Source organism: Pteropus medius, unplaced genomic scaffold, assembly GCF_902729225.1.
Source record: "Pteropus medius unplaced genomic scaffold, Ma_sr-lr_union100, whole genome shotgun sequence".
Classification (NCBI taxonomy): Eukaryota; Metazoa; Chordata; class Mammalia; order Chiroptera; family Pteropodidae; genus Pteropus; species Pteropus medius.
Genome location: NW_024349505.1, coordinates 4,987,242 through 5,005,814, shown reverse-complemented (window position 1 = coordinate 5,005,814; position 18,573 = coordinate 4,987,242). Strand labels below are relative to the sequence as shown.

Genomic DNA, 18,573 nt, shown 5'->3' with positions numbered 1-18,573 from the left:
TTTAAAAGGTTAAGTGACAATGATTTCTTTATTTAAAAAAATGCCATCGAGTCTTTTTGGTTAATTTCTCACTTAGCTTTGGGAAAAAATCAATAGCAGAGTTTTAGAGTTGGAAAGAAATGAAGAGCTATTTCAGCCCCATTTTGGGGAGAGGAAACATAGTTATAGAGATATTAAATGGAAATAGCGGAGAAAACATTTAAGAATTTGAACTGCCCTTGGCAACTACAGAGTAAGAAGAAGCTGAGGTGTTCTTTTTTTTGCACTCGTTTTCACTCTCATTTCCTCTCTCGGGTCTACTTCCATGGATACAAAATGAGATTCATAGATCATTTTAGAATTACATATTTCTTTCTCTTAATTTGCATATATTTTATTTATTTTTATCGATGTTAATTTTATTTGTTTACTCTCCAACCTTCCAGAGTCATTGGACAGGGACTACATAAAATGTCAATTTTATTATTGCTCCATTAATAACACTAACAAAAAGGATAATGTCACACATTTTTGGCAGAGGAGAAAGGACAACGGAACTCGACAATATATTTCAACAGTGGAGCAAGAAAATTTGGTTAGAATGGTTCCCCTTGTCTCCTACAAAGTTCCATCTTTCTTTCAAATGCTTTAACTCTCAGGAAGAACTGTAAATATGCTCAGTGAGGCTGTGTTTACCTGGCCCTGTGTCTACTCAGCCTGTCTGACCAAGTGCCACACATTAGGCCAGGCAAAGGCCCACTATACCTGAGAATTAGGCAGTATTTCTCCAGTATTGAGGAGGTGCTGTGTATACAGGATCTTAATACAAACTTTTTAGCTGAACTAAAGAACACTAAAATGAGAAAAGTCAGCATTTCACTGTTAGAAGCCTCCCGGAGTATAAATTTGCCCGTCACTATTAATAGTTCTCAGAACATTCTGTGATGTAGCAACAGTATTGTTGGAGACTGAAAGTATGATTTCATATGGGAACCACTTCTGAAATTTTTAAAACTATTTTTTAACACACGAAATTACACACAATACAAAATATTTGTTTTACAAGTTGAAATCTTTACAGTTGTGGGTACAGTTACAGTAATGCAAGTAAATTAGTGCATTCACTTAGAGCAGTTATTTATCTTCATTGGGTTTAACACAAAGCTAAGAATGAATTATTTGCTTAAATTGCTTTCTAGTCTTTGAATTAAGAAAAAGAAAAATTACTTCTACCTCCTTTATAATATCGTCAGAAAGATAAACAATGCCAACAATTAAGTAGTCTGGTATTTTTATAAATGGGAGATTGTATTCCAATAGCTTTTAAATTATAAATCATAAAGTTTTGACTACATATGTCTATAAAATTATTATTTTATCTCAGCTTTCAGGAAAATTACGTCATCTTTGGTAACAGGCTGCCAACAAACAGAAACTATAGACTACACCATTTTTTCCAAAGAATCCTGTATTTTAATGAATAGCTGAATAAATAGACATTAATTATGAAATTCACATTAGATAGAAGAAAATCCAAACATTCTGATTGCTTTATCTCTTAAATTTGATAGCTACTACAAAACATACTATTTATGTTAGGGTAAAAATAAGCTGAATCACGGGAGTGTAACTGGGAAGTGCTAGCGGATATATACAGTAACATGGAGAAGCCATAAAAAAAAAGTATATGTACATAATTTTTCCTTAATTTTTTGCATGGAAAAACGCTGTTTTATAAAATGGGAAAACACACAGTAGACCACATGCAACAAGGACCAATACAATGTGCACAGCAGAATAATCAAATAAGACATAAAAACTATGGGTTTAAAAAAAAATCGGAGAGTGAAAAAAAAGGAAAGAATTGAAACCTGGAATGCTTTCTTATTGAGGTTTCAGAATATAAATTTGTCTAACAAGCCTCTTGACAGTTTTTAAAAGTTCCCACTTGACCACCTATGGATTAAGTGTAGAGCTAAAAATAAACCATCGTTATTATACAAAACTTTGTATATTAGCATACAAAAGGTAACAATTTACTTTTTGTATAAAATATAACCTTTTGATAGCATATTTATTTCACATATGTATAAATATAACCCAAAGAATATGTTTTAAGTATTTCTACCAAAATATTCTTTACAAAAGTTTACAAAACAAGTAGTTCATTTGTATTTACAACCTAGCTCAGAAAAGATTCTGGCCCAGTGATATTGGTGTCATGTAAAAGAGAGTGCTTCTAGACATTTTAATGATCAGGAGAGGACTTTGCAGAACTTTCAAAATGTGTTCTTTTTAAGAACAGATATTTAAAGATTTAGTTACTAAATGACATCAGTTAAGTTACATTTGATAATTGAATACATGAGTATATAACTAAAAAGGCTGAAGATAACCTGTGTTCCTCTGTAATGAGGAAAAAGATAGTGATATTTTGCATCCATTCCAAATCAGCACACATCTTCCCCATCTTATAGCTGATCTGTATGTGGACACTGAGGTTAGATGACTCGACAAAAACTCTTTCTTTCTTTGATACAGTGCTGAGCCCTGAGGGAGAAAATGTGAATATGAAGGGTCCATCTAGCATGTGGCAATGATTCATCACGTCAGAGACAGAAGAATGAATAGACTGCTACTGACAGATCACACTCTACTTAGCTGTTTACCCAAAGAACATGTCCAAATAAGGACATTGTTTTCTCTCTCGATAATGCTTTCCTTCCAACTCTATGAAATAGATTTGTACCTACCCCTCCCCACCATTCCTGGTTCTGATCTTCTGCTTCTTATCTCCAACCAAAACATGAGGCCTTCTAATTTCAGTTTCAGTCTCCACACTTCCTTTTCTCACAAATCGGTCTCTGGTCATCAAAATATTCATGGTGGACCAAGCTCCATTTCACTCAGCTTGGCAACTAACTAGCAGGCACCATGACAATAAGCAACACCCCAGGTTATTTGTGGCCAAATAAATGTCCTTTATAGCAATGCCCAATGGAGTGTTTTCTTTTTTAAATAGTGAAATCTGATGCAGACATGTGTGCGCTAATATTTCAGTATGATTTGGACAGGTCGTGATTGTATCTATGACTTGGAAACGGATTCAGAAATTGGTAGTGGAAGCCAATAAAGTGGGACAGCTCTGCATTCGCATCATTAGACACAGCATCTTACTGAAGTATAAGATATGTTGGAAAACTGAAAAAATGAGGGGTGAAGTTGGGGAAGAAATTCTATAACTCACTGGATGTTCTCTAGGTTCTCTGGCTTTTAGTTACTCAGGACACTGGTTACTCCAAACAAAACTATAATATTTCCATCTGGAAGTTTTAGGAAAACTAAATGAAAAGACAGAGTGAAAAGATTAAATCACACTGATATCTATGAGAACAAATACAGGAATTTGTTGCTTATTGCTTGGAACTAATATCTCCACATGACATGGGGTTTAAACAAGCTAAAAGTTCTATGACTTTTCTTTGAGGGAGAAAAGAAGCTTGGGAAGCCTATTTTACACAGCTAATTACACATCAACATCACAGTTCTGTTTGGATAAATTGGATACTGTGTCCTGAAGTTTAACAGGGAAAACTGATCCCAATGTTTTACTTTCAGGTTTGAGATTTAAAACAAGCATTTGGACCAAAATGTTCACCATTACAGTTACTTTCTGTTTTAAGCCAAGGCATCTTCGTGTAGTCCAACTAAAAGTCAATAGTTGGCCTTTCCAGAGTCCTTGTTAAAATACTGCCTTTTAGTGCTTGGAGTTGGTGAATTGTCTCTCTTTCCTCCTTTAGGAATTGTTCCCCAAGATTTCATCAAGATTGATGTCTTTCATCCAGTCATCATTACCAGGCTCTGTCTTCAATAAAGAATCAATGAAATCAGCATCACTGTTTAGGGCAGGGCCCATGTTATCAGTTTGTTGGTTGAGAAAGTCAAAAGCTAAGTCACTGCCATGGTCAGTTCCTTGAAAAGCCCTGGAACTTTGGTTGGGTGAAGGAAAATTGCCCGGTGTCAGGGATGGTGGCTGGCTTATGCCTGTCCTTGACTGATTCAACCCTGTTCCTGACTGGTTTAAATTAGGCAAAATCTGTGTGCTTAGCTGATTTGGTCTGAGATTCAGACTTCTGAGTGGACCCATGGTTTGTCCATTCAATGTCTGGCCCATCTGGTTCATGGGTCTCATTTGCAGTGCTGGTGTTAACTGGTTCGGAGGAGCTACTGCCCTCTGGGGAAATTGCTGGCTACCTACAGCCTGCTGCAATGACTGGTTTGGAGTATAGGCTGCAGGTGTACCTGTGGAGAAGCGGACTCCTGTGGACTTCAAGGCTTCCTGCTGTTTGGTTGTTGCTTCTTGAGAGGCCCAGTTTGGTGCTGTTGTGTTAGATGTGATCATTACATTCGATGATCTCTGTGCTGGCATGCTTGCCATACTGTGGGTTAAATTTGGTCTTAATTGTGAATTGCCAACAGGTCCAGTTCCAAAAGTGGCCACATTGCTATTTGGCCCTAAGGTAGGTGGCCGTGGCATTAAAGGGTTGTTTTGATTTGCTATCAATTGGTTTGGGTTTCTCTGCTGGGTCAATTGATTCATTCCTGAAGTGATGCTACTGTATGTGCCAGGTTGATTACAAGGCAGATTTCCATACATCCCTATGTTTTGAACTGCTGTGGATAATGATGGCATTCTTGTTCCATGGGAAGTAGACATGAGGCTGGAATTTGGAGTTAAAATGGTGTGTGTTGAAACTGGGTTTGACAAAGTCTGGTTAGAGTTTAAACTCACTGTTGATGTGCCACCTAAGGAAAAGAAGATAGTTATATTAGTTCATAGCAGTAGGTTATTTCCTCTTTTGTATCACTTTGCAATAACTTAGCAGGCCTATGGCCCTGAAAATTATGTCCAATTCTTCCCCTGTATCATCCCTATTCAGGAAGCTGCCACAAGTGGCTCCAGTGTCCAAGGGTAAATTCCCAACTCTTTAACTATCTTAATTCACTGTAATCTATTTTCCAGTGATTATTTCCATATGAAAAGCCTTTTGTTCTAAGAGGTATACTTACTATTGCATTGTTATCTACACACTATGAGCTACTTTTGCTCATGCCATTTCCCTCTTCTGATGCCCTTAATGCCTCCCTGAGCCTTATCTTTTCTTTAAGGCTCAGGCCAAGGTCCAAGCTCCTTCATTAAGTTTTCCCTGATAGTCAAGCCTCTTCTCTCCAGTAGCATTTGCTCTTCCAAGTTTTCATTTAGCACTTAGCTTTTATACTGAGAAATTCATGGATCCTCAAAGGGCCTGCCAGTTACATTGATGCCTGTCAGTAAATGACTAGATGTGGGGCCACCCAGTCACAGGCTGCTGAATAGAGGGGCTCCACACATCAGATAGTGATTAATCAACACATCGAAATCTTTCTGGCTTGGGGAGGTTAAAGGTGTCATGGAAAGACATCTTGAGAGGCAGAAATGGAATGCCAGAAATATTTTTTTAAAAGTACCTGCTGAATGACAAGTTCCTTGAGGGGAAGAATTTTTGCCTATTTTGTTCACTGTCATATTCTCCAAGTCTAGTAGATGAGGACAAGTAGGTATTCAATTGATATTGAATGAATGAATGAATGAATGAGATATCGAAGCAAAGATATAACTTGGAGAAAGATACTATTTTAAAGTACTGTCCCTGCAGAGAGGTAGGGAGGCCCAGGGAATCAGAGATACTGAGAAACAGAGGACTAGACACATACGAATATCAGAATAGCAGTGTATGAGTGGAGTATGGCTGCAACTGCAACCCCAGCATATTCCCTACTGCTTGAGGATAGGGAGCGTGGTACACAACCTGAAAGGCTGAAGGCCTTGCTCTTTTTAAAAATTATCTTCCTAACTGGACCACATATCTTTTGAAGGCAGGAATAGTCTGGGCCAAGTGATTATGATAGTACTGAAATTAAGATAAGAAGTAATAAAGAGTTTCTGTTGTGCTTGTTGCTTACTTTATTCTCAGAAGACACAGGAAGTGTAATGCTCTAGAGCAGTAGTTCTTACCCACTTGGGGTCAGCAGTTGGATGCTGAAGACCCCTCCCTTAGGAAAATACCCACATGCACTGAGAAAAAGACTTCTAGGTGCCTACCAAAGACCCAACCTCCCTGTCTTCTTTAGAAACAGGGCCTTGAGTTTGTAGTAATGTTTCCAGCTGAAAAACCACATTTCCCAAACTTCCTTAGTTGTTTCGGGTTTGGAAGGGGGCGTATGAATGATTTTGGCTAAAGGTAGGAATTATTAGGTTAGAGTCCAAGAAACCTACTTTAATAAGGGAATCTGATTCATGTTCACTGAAGCATTATTTACAATAGTCAAAATATTACATACATACACACAATAGAATACTACTCAGCCATAAAAAGATGCAATATTTGTGACAACATGGATGAATCTTGCAGGTATTATGCTAAGTGAAATAAGTTAGATGGAAAAGGATAAACGCTGTATAATTTCGCTCATATATAGAGTATAAAACAAAAAAAGTAACAAACGTACTAACAAAACAAAACAAAAATAAACTCATGGATAAAGACAACAGAATGGTGGTTACCAGAAGGGAAGAGAGATGAGGGCAGAGGGGCGGGCGAATTGAGTAAAGGGTGTCAAGTATATGATAATGGAAGGAAACTAAACTTTTGGTGGTGGGTGCATAATAGAGTATACAGATATTGAATTACAATGTCATACACCTGAAATTTATATATTGTTATAACCAATGTTACCGTGATAAATAAAAAAAAAAAAGAACTTTTATTTTTAAAAAGGGAATCTGACTCATTTGAGAGGCCATGTTAGTTTTTCCTTCTTCCATCTTTCAATCCGGAATCTGAATATGAAGGCTGGACATGTGGTGGACAAAAGCAACCCTTAGGATGGAAGTTACATGCTAAAGAAGGTAGAGTGGAAAGACATAAGAAGCTTGGATCCCAGATAACATGGTAGAGCCACTAAACCAGCCCCAGACTACTATCCTCAGGATTCTTTTACGTAAATGGGAAAAGAAAAACTGGGACATCCACCTTGAATTTTATATATTTCGAAGGTAGCTTTCCCCAAACCTACTGATAGGTCATGGTGTATAAGAAGCCAGGTTCCAAATAAATCTCTTCTCATCTCTCAACCTCTTTGAGGACAGAATCAATAGAAAATCCTGTTTTTCCTTTGAGGCAAAGTAATCTTAGAGAGTAGAATACATATATCCCATTCCTAATTTTAGTGGAAGAGGCAATCTGGTGCATTTGAAAGAGTTTAAATAAATTAGAACAATATATTTATAACGACACTTAACAGAACCAGAAAATATTAACAAACAGGGGTATTTACAGCCCCTCCTTCGTTAGGGAATCTTCTTTATGGCTTTCTTGACAGAGGAAGGTAACAGGTAAAGAGAAAACTTGGGAAACTCAAGGACCAGCTTAACTTACATGAGAAAGTGAAGGGCAGAAGAGGCTTGAACAGATGGTTAATGGGAGAAAGCAGGAGCAGTATAGGCTAGGTTAGGGAGAAGGCCTTTTGGAGTTCAGAGAGAGGGAGGAAAGATTTTAGGGGTAGTGCCTATTGCTTATGTTATGTTGAGAGATTTATTAAGAAGTTTTGCTTTGTATTTGAAATGCAATCCACCTTTGGAATTTTTGAGAGACTTCATAAAGACTTAATTTGCTCTTCAATTATTTCTCAGTGGTAGGACTATTTGTCTTAGGGACGTGAGCCCAAAGGTGGCAGCAAAAAGATTGAGCTTTATGCAAGTTACAAATGTGACTCAGGAAGATAGCTTGCACTATCTGAGTCAAGATACATTGCTGGGAGGAGAATGGTCGAACCTAGCAGTTAGAAAATATTTAAACTTTTTTGAATTCTCAGAGGTAGTCTAGTGAGCAGTGAAATATATGAATACGGAACAAAAGTAAGCAGAAACTGATGAGAAGACTAAAAATATTCAAGTTTGGTCTTGACCTGAAAGTTATATGGGAGCTAGTGAAGGAGTCTTAAGAAAAATGTTACAATTAAATATGATAGGAAAAGGCGGAAATATTAAAAACTGAACAGTTTTCTTCTTTCCACAGTTACAATTTCTATTAATTTTTAAGAATACTTACCAGAATACTGAGCAGTTGGTTGCATATTACCCACATTTCTTCTTTGGTCTTTATAATCTGGGGGTGGCCTTGTCAAATGTCTGTTTATCTGATCTTGTGGAGTAATTTTCTCCTTGAAAACACAAACGAAAACATATTAAATTGCACTGTTACTTTCTCACTCGTAAAAATGTACAGAATGCTATTTAAACAAATAAGAATATGAGACTCATAGATCTTATTTAGCAGCCTTAATTCAGAGATAAATCCTTTTCATTACAATAAACTTCCCACATGGAAGTGTAATTTCTACTTCTCAACATTCAACATGTGTTTGGGCTCTAGTAACTACTCTCATTTTCTATAATTTGCAATTAGATTTCAGTGAGGACTAAAATTCTGTGATTTTCGAGATGACAGTTCTAGTTTTATTTTGTAGCACACCGATTTGCTTTGGTACTCATATATAATTCTGGTCCCACAGAGTGTAGAAGGCATAAGAATAGGATTTCCAGATAAAATATTGGACACGTGAGCATTCTGTATTTTTATTTGCTAAATATGGCAACCCTAGGTAGGAGACGTCAGGAGATAACTTACCATGTACTTCTATGGGCACTATATGCATATTACCTCATTTTTTTGCCCTCATAAACAACCCTTGAAGGTAGGTATGATTATTCCCACTTCATAGATGAGGAAATGGAAACTTCCTTAGGCTAAGGAATTTACTCACGATCACATAGTGGTAGAACAGAAAGCAAATCTTGAGTCAAAAACTCAGGCTCTTTCCTGCCACACAATACAAGGGCCCCTTCACTTCTCTATTTCTCTGTGCCCCATTCTCAAAGCACAGAAATTTCCCCAGCTCCCTTCTTTTCTTCCTTCTGGAATTGCTCACCTTAAGATCTTTACAGTAGGTTTCTTTGGGAACTGAGAGAGGAAATAGGGGATTTTTTAAATATATATATTATCAGTGCCAAAGACCACTGGTTGCAGTGAGGGGGCATGCACAACATGGGGGACCATGGGGTGTCTCAGTAGGAGGAGCTGTTAGAAAGAAGCTATTATAAGATTTAGGCTTTGCTTGGGTGATTTAGGGAGGTCTAAGAAAATGAAGATTTGTTCTAGATTGTAAACTGTCAGGAAGTGAGGTTGATTTTATGAGTAATGAAGTAGCTGTTAGTCATTTAGTAAAAGAGGGGATTTTTGGTATTTTGTGGGTTGCACGGTGACCTTGTTTGTGTCTGTTTTTAGATAAAATTATGAAGTGGCCTTATGTTGTCTCATTTTATCATAGTCTAAGAGTAATCCTGTCTGAGGTGGTATTCTGTAACATAGTTTATGTCCAACAGAGAACAAATGGCCTGGCTGTGAGTTTCATATCAATTCTAGACATCAGGAGCTGCTTTTTTTCTTTCCCAATATGGATGAGGAAATTTTTAGAATTGCTTCCCTACAATTTTGTATGAACCCTGAAGTAACCTCCATTTTTAAAGATAAAAATAATTGACATAGGTAGACAGAGAACAATATAATAGAAAAGGCAGCAAATAGAAAAGAAAACCTTGTAACAGAGAGATGGATAAAATAATGGAAGCTAAATGAGGACTGCCTAACTTGGAGCCTACTTAAACCATGTACCTGTCAGTTTCCCATCAAATTCCAAACTTTCTAGGTAGAATAAATCTATTATAAAGGAAGGGAAAAATGGCTTAAAACAACAACAAACCAAATTCTAATTGTCGTTTCTAAGAAAAAGAACTTGAAAGACTCACAGGGTTTTTGGGGCATCGAGTAATTCATATAAAACACAATTTTGATGAGCTAAGTGTAAATGAATCAGAAACATATGAATTACATTTCTTTTAAATATGGGTTTACAAATTAAGGGAAAAAGTGGTTGGTGAAACTCTGTTTTTACTTAAAACCTAAATGTTTAAGAAACTGCTTGAGATGTTCTATGAACCCAAATGTGGCAATGTTCAACCATTCCTGTTGTAAACGATTGTGCAAGCTGACAATTTTGATTTTTGTGCCAAGCATGGGGCTTTCTGAAATCTTTTCTTTTTCAAAAGCATCTATTATTTTTTCTTATGTAATTAGGTGTTTCTGCTATTTATACTGAAGAAAACAGGATTCATGCATGTGTGATGTGTGGTATGTTGTGTGTGTGTGTGTGTGAGAGAGAGAGAGATAGAGAAGATAGGGAAGGGGATTAAGGGAGTTATCAGCCCCTCGATTCCCAATTAAAAACTAGATTTCAAATCTGGACTTATTTTTATGGATATTCAACCTAATAATTGACTTTTTATTCCTCTGAGTGCTAAATTAGGTTGCTCAAAGTATTAACATATACATCTCTGGAAACTTGAATTTCTTAAACTATTTGTTCACAAATGAGTTCGATTCTTGGCCTTGCATTTGGGCTATCACAGAACCGCCACGTTGTCACTTGTGCTGAAGAGCAGCAAAGACCATTCTCCAATACTGAAAGGAGACTGCTTCATTTGCAAGAGAATAATATTCCCATTCTATGAAAGTGTAAACTCACAGGAATCCCTGAGATTACTTTTGCATAACATCAAATTTAACTTATTAACTAATGTCTCATGATAGTCCAATATTTTGGGCCTGAAAACCTAATACAGAGATAATCTTCTGATGCACTTACCTGTCCTGCTTTGGTTTCACCATATTGAAATGTAAAATGTGAATAATTCTCAGACTTCCCTCACACTCTTATTGTGAGGATTAATCCTTTAATTCTGTAAAAGCTCAGCATGATGCCTGGTACATAGTAGGTGCAGAAAATATGTTGGTAATTATGATGCCCATTGTAATAAGCACTACTCATCTCCCCTCTTTGTGCTTCATTGGTGGGAGACTGATAGAGTATAAGGATAACACACTTTTATGAAGAAATGTCTCAATTTAGGTGCCTATCTGGCCTTGCCAGCTGACTGCAAATGACTACAAAGCATATGCTAATGTAAAGTTGTATCAAAGACTGTTTCTTCCTGGATATGCTAAAAAGCATGGGCAACCTCAATGGCATCTAAATAAAGAGAAATGTGAATGGTTTATAAAAATCGCAAAAACAGCAGCCTCGTTCTCATTCGTCTCTCACAGCTTATGCCACTGCCCTTTGCACCTGTCCCAGTAGTGACTCAGCTGGGGCCCAATGGGAGGTAGGCCAGTGTCAGAACCGGACCCTCATGGAATGTTTCATTGCCTTTTAGTCAGAGCTGAAAATCCAGAAATTCAATCTCTGCATGTTATAATCCAACAAATGTGTACTATTGATGGGAATAATGACAGAGTAACCAATAAGTCAATCTTAGATTTTACATTTTTGTCTTCTACTGCCCTTGTTTCTAAGCTGTTAAGTTTATCAGGATAAAAAATAAAAAATGGAAGGAGTAGGTGGGAGAACTGGGGTTTTCAAAACTATAATTTATAGAAAAAATCATATGTGTCACGTTACGATCCAGTCAGTGGTTCTCCTACACCTTATACTATAGGGAAGTACTCAAAGTCACCTGAAGATTTATTTCTAACTATTGCTTATTCGAGGTCAAATAAATTTATTTCTAGTTCTTCTTATATGTTCTGCACTCCCAACTTACTCCATATGTCATTCCTTAAAAAACATAAATAATTTTATATTATTATGTATACTTTTCATTATGCATTAAATATTTCATGATGAAATCTCAAACCAACAAATATACATAGAGACTGTATTTTTGGGTCTCTGGACCACTCTCCAACTGGAACAGTGGAACTCAGTACTCTAACCATCAGAATCCTACAGTCCTTCAGTACCTCTCTTGGGAGACTGTCCCCAAACTCTCCAGGTTGGATTTTATCCTTTCCTCCATGACATTTTCCCTTACGATGTTTATACCTTTTTATAATGCCAATCTGAATCTAGTACTTCCTTCTTTAAAATCCTTAATGTATTCCCCATTGTTTTTCAGACTAGAAATTCTGATTTTTTAAGCTCTATCCTCTGGCCTCTCATCTCTGGCCTCCTTGCCTATCACTTCCCTATTCCAGTGCACATTCTGTGCCTCAGCTAACATAATATACAGTGTACCTCGTTATCTCTGAGTTTCAAATATGCTGGTTCTTCTGGCTGTAAACTCCCTTCTCTCTGGCTCTTTACTTATCTCCTCCTTCACCTTCTCATCTTCAGTAGATAGAACTTCCTCTAGTAGTTGCCGCATCACAGCATTTAATCACATGCATTATAACCGCCTATTTATTTCACCTCCTTAGTGGTCTCTAAGCTCCTTAAGGACAAAGACAGGGTCTGACTTGTTTATGGCTATATTCCCATTGTAAATTAATAAATTTTTTTCTGAATGAATTATAGAGCTTATTACATCCTGGATTTCTGACTCTTGCTGCAAAGCTCCTTGAGTATAAATTTTTTTTACTTTTTTTTCTCTTTATTAACCTGGAGATGGTCAGCTTTGTTCCTTTCTTCTTTTGTTTGGCCAAATACTTTGAAGGAAGAGAATGAAACTTGGAGATAGGGTCTTAGTCTTAGGAGGCAGGAAGGGTTTGGGTCAGTTGTTGATTGTATGAGTATGTCTGAGAATACAGAAGGGATGCACCGGTAAATATTGAAGCAGGGTTAATACTTGGGTAATGTGTGAGAAATGACGGCCTTGCCTTTCTTTAAGGCCACTTCAGTGTGATGAAAGTGGGATATATTTTCAAATTTTTTTGAGAAAAAATTTTGAGATGCTTTATTTTGGAAGCCAGATTTTAAGTTTTGAAACTCCATACTGGCTTTTAAAACTGCTTTTAGAACTCTTTTATCTCTAATGTCAATGTGGATTTGAGTTGGTTAGAGTTCTGTCCACTATTTCTGCCCCTCAGGGCTGTGGCACAACATTGGTTTCTTGGGCCTGATTTGAAAGCCATGTTGGTGGTTCTAAACGCTCCCTGGCTGGGCAGGGTTAGCTAGCTGAGGTGCTGTGCTTTCCAACTGCCCAGCAGCTGGTAAATCAAGTTGCTTTTTTTTTTTTCTGTAGCACTTCACATGTATAGAATTAGCTTCTCTTACAGCCAGGACACCCTTGTTGCTGTCACATGAGTAGGCGCAGAGAAAAGAACAATAAATAGGAATGGAAAATAATGAACTCCTTCTGTGGAGCCAACAAGTACGGGCAGTATAAATTAGGAGAAAGTTTTACCGCATCGACCAGCATCTGCTGCTGGAGGAGAAGCTGCTGTTTCTGCTCCATGATCTGCCTCTGTAGAGTCTGTTTCTTTCCCATCAATTGCTGATTCAACAGTGATTGCTGAGAGTTCATGTAACCACTTCCAGTGTTTGGATTTGAGCAGGGGCTGGGACTTGGACTGGGGCCCGTGTTCTGGCCTACCACAGAATGTTGATCCTAAAGAAGAGAAAGCAGGGGGGTGGAAAGCTACTGTGAATTAAATGAAGAAAAATGTAGCACAAAGATCATAAGCTTAGATTCCGAACATTTTTCATCTAGTTGAGATCAAACATGCTTAATGAGTTGGAGATCAGAGAATTGCTTTTCAAGAGTAGAAGCAATAATTGCATATCACAGCAACCAAAGCAGCTGGGTTAATGACACTAGGGGACTGGAAAAGCTCCCACATGACTCTGATGGTAGAACCTCCACATTCCAGAAGGTGTTTACAGAACCTCAAAAAAAAAAAAAAAAACCTACCATAAAAACATATGGCAAACCTCTCAATTGCTCAGGAGCAAACACATCATAAAATAACAAGTTCTTCCTTTTCCCTAAAGTTAGCACATATCAGTGCTGACCCTGCAATGAAAATTAGGTTTAAATTCGCATGTTTTAAAAGTTAAATGACCATTTTGAACAGAAGGGGCGAGCTTTCTATAAGGCAGGAAGGCCTGTGAGTTGTTTTACAAACACTTAGAAACTTGAAAGGGACTTCATTTTTCAGACTTGTTAATTTTGTTCCCTGGTCAGTAAGTCAGAAATCTCAGTGCTTAATCAGTGAAAGGACACCCAACCAATTGACGATGAGAAAGTATTGATTAAAAACTCACATCGTATATTAAATAATAATGGGTATTGGTGAATTGTCATTCTAATTTGAAATCTCTATCAATCTTTAGGTATTGACAGGTCAGGACCCTACAGGGCAGAAAGTTAATCCAGCCAAATAGTTTTATTAATCCCAATGATGTGTTTATGATTGAGCTGTGCACTGTAGGGATTATAAGAAAACTAGAAAACATTGTTTTCACCTTGGTGAGTTTATTATATAATTCAGGAAGAAATTACATTCTTACGTGTACAAGAAAATCCAGAATCCAGTTTTAGATTATATGATACAAGTACTATGTCAAAGGTCTGCACACTTTGATGATATTCATTTGGGAAGCAGATGCCCTCTCCTTGCTCCAGAAATTCTGAGGCTGTAGGTCAGGTACCTGCTCAAGTGATTCTAATGCTCATTGGTCCAGGAAATGCTCTTTGAGAAACACTGGATATATAGCAATAAAATTCGATGCTCATTGCCCAACTGGACTGACTGTGTGAGGTTACGAGAGAGTAAAAAGATGAAGCGACTCTCATGATGACTGTAGTAGTAGTAGGTACTCTATTTGTGGAAAGTCTCTTCCCTTTTATCTCCTTCTCTTTCTTTAGTTATCTGCTGAGTTAAAAAAAAAATCGCCAGTCCAAAGCCTGGAGATGTAGGAAGCATGGCCTTGCTTTAATAATCCCTGGGGCTACAGAGCTCACCAACTGCATCAAATGCAAAGAGATACAAAATAATCTTAAGATGCCCATTCACTGAAGCTTGTTATAGGCTAGTCACTGTGCTCAGCGCTTTACATGATTTATCTCATTTACCCCTCCCAACGAAACAATGAGCAAGAACTATAGCATTATCATCCCAATTTTGCAGATGTGAAACCTCAGCTCAGAGAGATCACAGAGGTAAGTCATCAGGGAGGATTTGAAGCCAGGTCTCTTTGACTGCAGAACTCCAGTTCTCTGTCACTATTGTCACTTTATCGTCTCTCTGTCGAGACGAGAAGCTTTGAGGAGAAAGATTTTCATACCTCTGTCAACTCTTCTGTTCATGAAGCAAATGTTTATTGAGCACTCCCTTCAGGGGTGAGCCCCCTCAATCAGATACATGGAAGAGAGTATGATGGAGAGAAAGGCAGGGCTGTGGAGAATGGGGGTGGGGCAGTTCTCAGCAGTTAATTAAAAATAATTGTCTCTGAGTTTAAGTACATCTCCTGAGCAGTGTAATGAAACCACCCACTCACATGTCTGCTCTATATGCCTAGTCATTTCTCTCAACTTTAAATCCACCATGGCTTTTGGGAATGATTTTATCCCACATGTCCTACAAGCCACTAGGAATGTGGGCCTGAAGACAAGCATGTGAGCATCATAAACAGAATGGGACTAGATGAAGATCTGTGAGTTGAGTGCTTTTGGAGGGTGAGTGGAGTAGGACATACATGGAGGATTGAGTGTTGAATCTTTGGTCCACCCACACTAGGAAGAGGTGGAGTCAGAGAAGTGTAAAGACAATCAGAAGTGATAGTGGAGGAATCAAGGTGAGAGAGATATATTGGAGACAGGGGTTAGCCTTCCATTCTCCACTCCAACTTGAGTAGAAACAGGCTGCTATTTTTTGTGATATGATTTGGAGTTTAGTGCAAGACTATGTGAAAAGAGGATTTTATGTTTTAAAAATATGGTTAACAAACAAATGTAGGAAAATTAAATTTACTTTTCTTTTAAGTTTTCTTTGCATGGCCATGCAGTCGACAAGGCCATGAGCTCTGGAGACAGGCCTGCTGTAATTTATATCCCAGTTCTGGCTCTTATTAGCTGTGTGATCTGGGAGAAGTTAATTCGCCTCTATCAGCCTCGATTTCCTTATTTGTAAAACGGGAATGACAACAGTGCTGACTTCACAGGGTCTCTATGAGAATTAGAGGAGATGATACAATGCTCCAAATATTCAGCACCTAGTAAGCACTTAATAAACGATAATTTCTCATGATTGCTATAGTTATTTCAATACAAAGGAGCAACAGTCTGTTTATCTGTTTGTTGAGAAGCAAGAGAGACAGGTCTTGCAGGCTGCAGAAAGCTGTTTTATGTGTCAACTCTATCAGAAACGTAGCGGTCTCAATTACATTGTAGATTGCGAGCTCCCTATGGACCCTGGGAATTCCCTCCATCCTCCTGCCTGGAGATGTCAAAAGATGAGTTGAGTGTCATTCTCTGACAGATAGTCTTTTGGAGCGTGCTTCTTTTATGTAGGTTAGGGGCTCAGCTCAGGGCCTGGATACTTTGTTCTTTGCTCTGCTGTTTTTTATTTCTTCACATCCAATTATTTATTAATAGAGCAACCAATATACATATACTAAGTATTGTGCCTTAATTTCTTCACTTGTTAAATGAAGGTGATTCTATTAATGACATAAAATTAGACCAGATGAAATTTAAAACAGTTCCAGGCACTTGGTGCTTGATAAATTTTAGCAGTTAATATTTTTCTTATTTACTAATTTTTGTATTATTTTGTATATGGCAGAGAAGTGTAGAAACAATGAACTCTGTGGAGGAGCTTATGCTGTAAGTGTATCTGGATGGCAGGTGCAGTATGTTTGGCTCCCATTGTGTTTCAAACACAGGCTGGCCCTTGTGCTCTCGGGTTGGCCACAGTTCCCACTATTCCCTATTTTATTATCTCCACCCATTTTTCTCATTTCTCTTACTGGCTTGGCCTATGTAGGCATTTGAAGCTGTAATCTCTGGCTTATAGTTTACTTGGGAAACTAAACCACACATCACTTCTCCAATGTGCACTCACTCAAAGCCATTACAATAAAAAGCAATGCATAATAATTTCCCTTAGGTGTTATGACACCTATTAGGCCTTAGAATTAAAACCCAGATCTCCTAATGCCCAGTCTAGTTGTCCATGCAGCCATTCATCCATAATGAGTTTGATGAATTTTACTGAATATCTACTATGTGCCGGCAGTTTTCTATTTTTATTTTGGAGATTAAAAAAGTATTTAGAAAGGGGAAAATGAAGAGAAAAAGAGAGTGCTTAATGTTGGCAGAATTGGTGAACTTCATCAACATAATTTCCAGTGAAATGTGGAAAAGCATACTCCTCTAAGATTTATGAAAGATCTGCACGCCAAGAAAATGTAAGTATATCTCTTTCTCTCTCTAATTAAACAGATGGACTGTGCTAAATCTAGTTTCATTCCTTCACAATACCAAGAGATAGCAGAATAAGAAATAAACTCTCTTTTGGAATTTTGCAGGAGGTTTTTAAACCTTGTAGTTTCTAGCCCCTGGGCCTTATAATGTACTCTACCATACACATTCTTTAAATTCATGATCAAAGTAATATTTGGCTGCTGCAACATTTTTTTGCCCTTATGTTAGATATGTAACACAAAACACCTCCTTACACAGCTTGCTGTCATTGCCAAGATGTTGTGCAAATGTTAGTACATAAAATATTTTGAAAGAAAAGTATGCTTGGATGTGTTGGCTTTGATTTCCATATTCAGCCTCAGTCTTTGCCTTACACTTAGCCCATGTAGAACTTGACTTAATAGAATTCATTTGTTTCCCCCTCAGCACTCACTTTCTGCTCAAGAGCTTATGAAGGCCATGATAAACATGACACATCCTCAGCTTGTACATGAAAGTGTGTGTGTGTGTGTGTGTGTGTTTGTGTGATTGTGAATGAATGAGGTATTTCCGTTGATGTAGTATTTTATACTAGAAAACCGAGTCTTCTAGAGAAACAAGTTAAATATTGATTTGGCAGCAAATAAACGCCACACGACTAGTTCAAATCATGAACTTGAATGATCTTTCGTTTTGCATGTTTTTTGTTTTTTGCACCTACCAATAAAATTATAATATTTATGCTAATCTACAAAGTAGGCTTCTGGTCCCATCCTCCCGGGATTTAATATAAATTTACACTTATTATGCTCTTATAGATTTTCTACATCAGTGTGAGTGTGTGTATGTGTGTGTATCTTTAGGATTTTAAAGTCCTTTTGTAGTATTAGTTAAGCCACTAAGTTAGAGTCTTATGCCAGTGCTTGAATATGGTTAGGGCTTCTTGATCCTTGTCCAGCACAGGACTGCTAGACCAATGAAAACATGTCTGTATTCTTTTAATAAAGTTCTGCCAATAATCAAGCTATGTCTTTAGAATTATTATCTTCACTTTGCTTTTATTCATTCATTCAACAAATATTTGCTGAGCATCTATTATGCAGCATGCATTCTTCTAGGTCTTGGGGATCAAAGTCCATGCAGCCTACTGGAGAACTCCACAGGTTATCTATACTTTCAAGTTTTCCAACTGGGCTATTGATGGGAAATTTATTGTCCAGAATGGTCTCAAGGGTGTTAGGAGACCATTTGGT

The 18,573-nt window shown here is 37.5% G+C and overlaps 1 protein-coding gene across 1 annotated transcript in view; it reads right to left on the bottom strand.

The window, feature by feature from the left end:
* Positions 1–442: 442 nt before the first annotated feature.
* Positions 443–18,573, bottom strand: part of MAML2 (mastermind like transcriptional coactivator 2) — a 324,105-nt gene continuing 305,974 nt past the window's right edge. The window contains exons 3-5 of the mRNA XM_039881991.1: positions 13,319–13,522; positions 8,130–8,241; positions 443–4,785 (exon numbers count right to left, since the gene is read on the bottom strand). Coding sequence (XP_039737925.1) covers positions 3,776–4,785; positions 8,130–8,241; positions 13,319–13,522 — 1,326 coding nt within the window. The 3' untranslated portion in view covers positions 443–3,775. The remainder of the gene's footprint in view (positions 4,786–8,129; positions 8,242–13,318; positions 13,523–18,573) is intronic.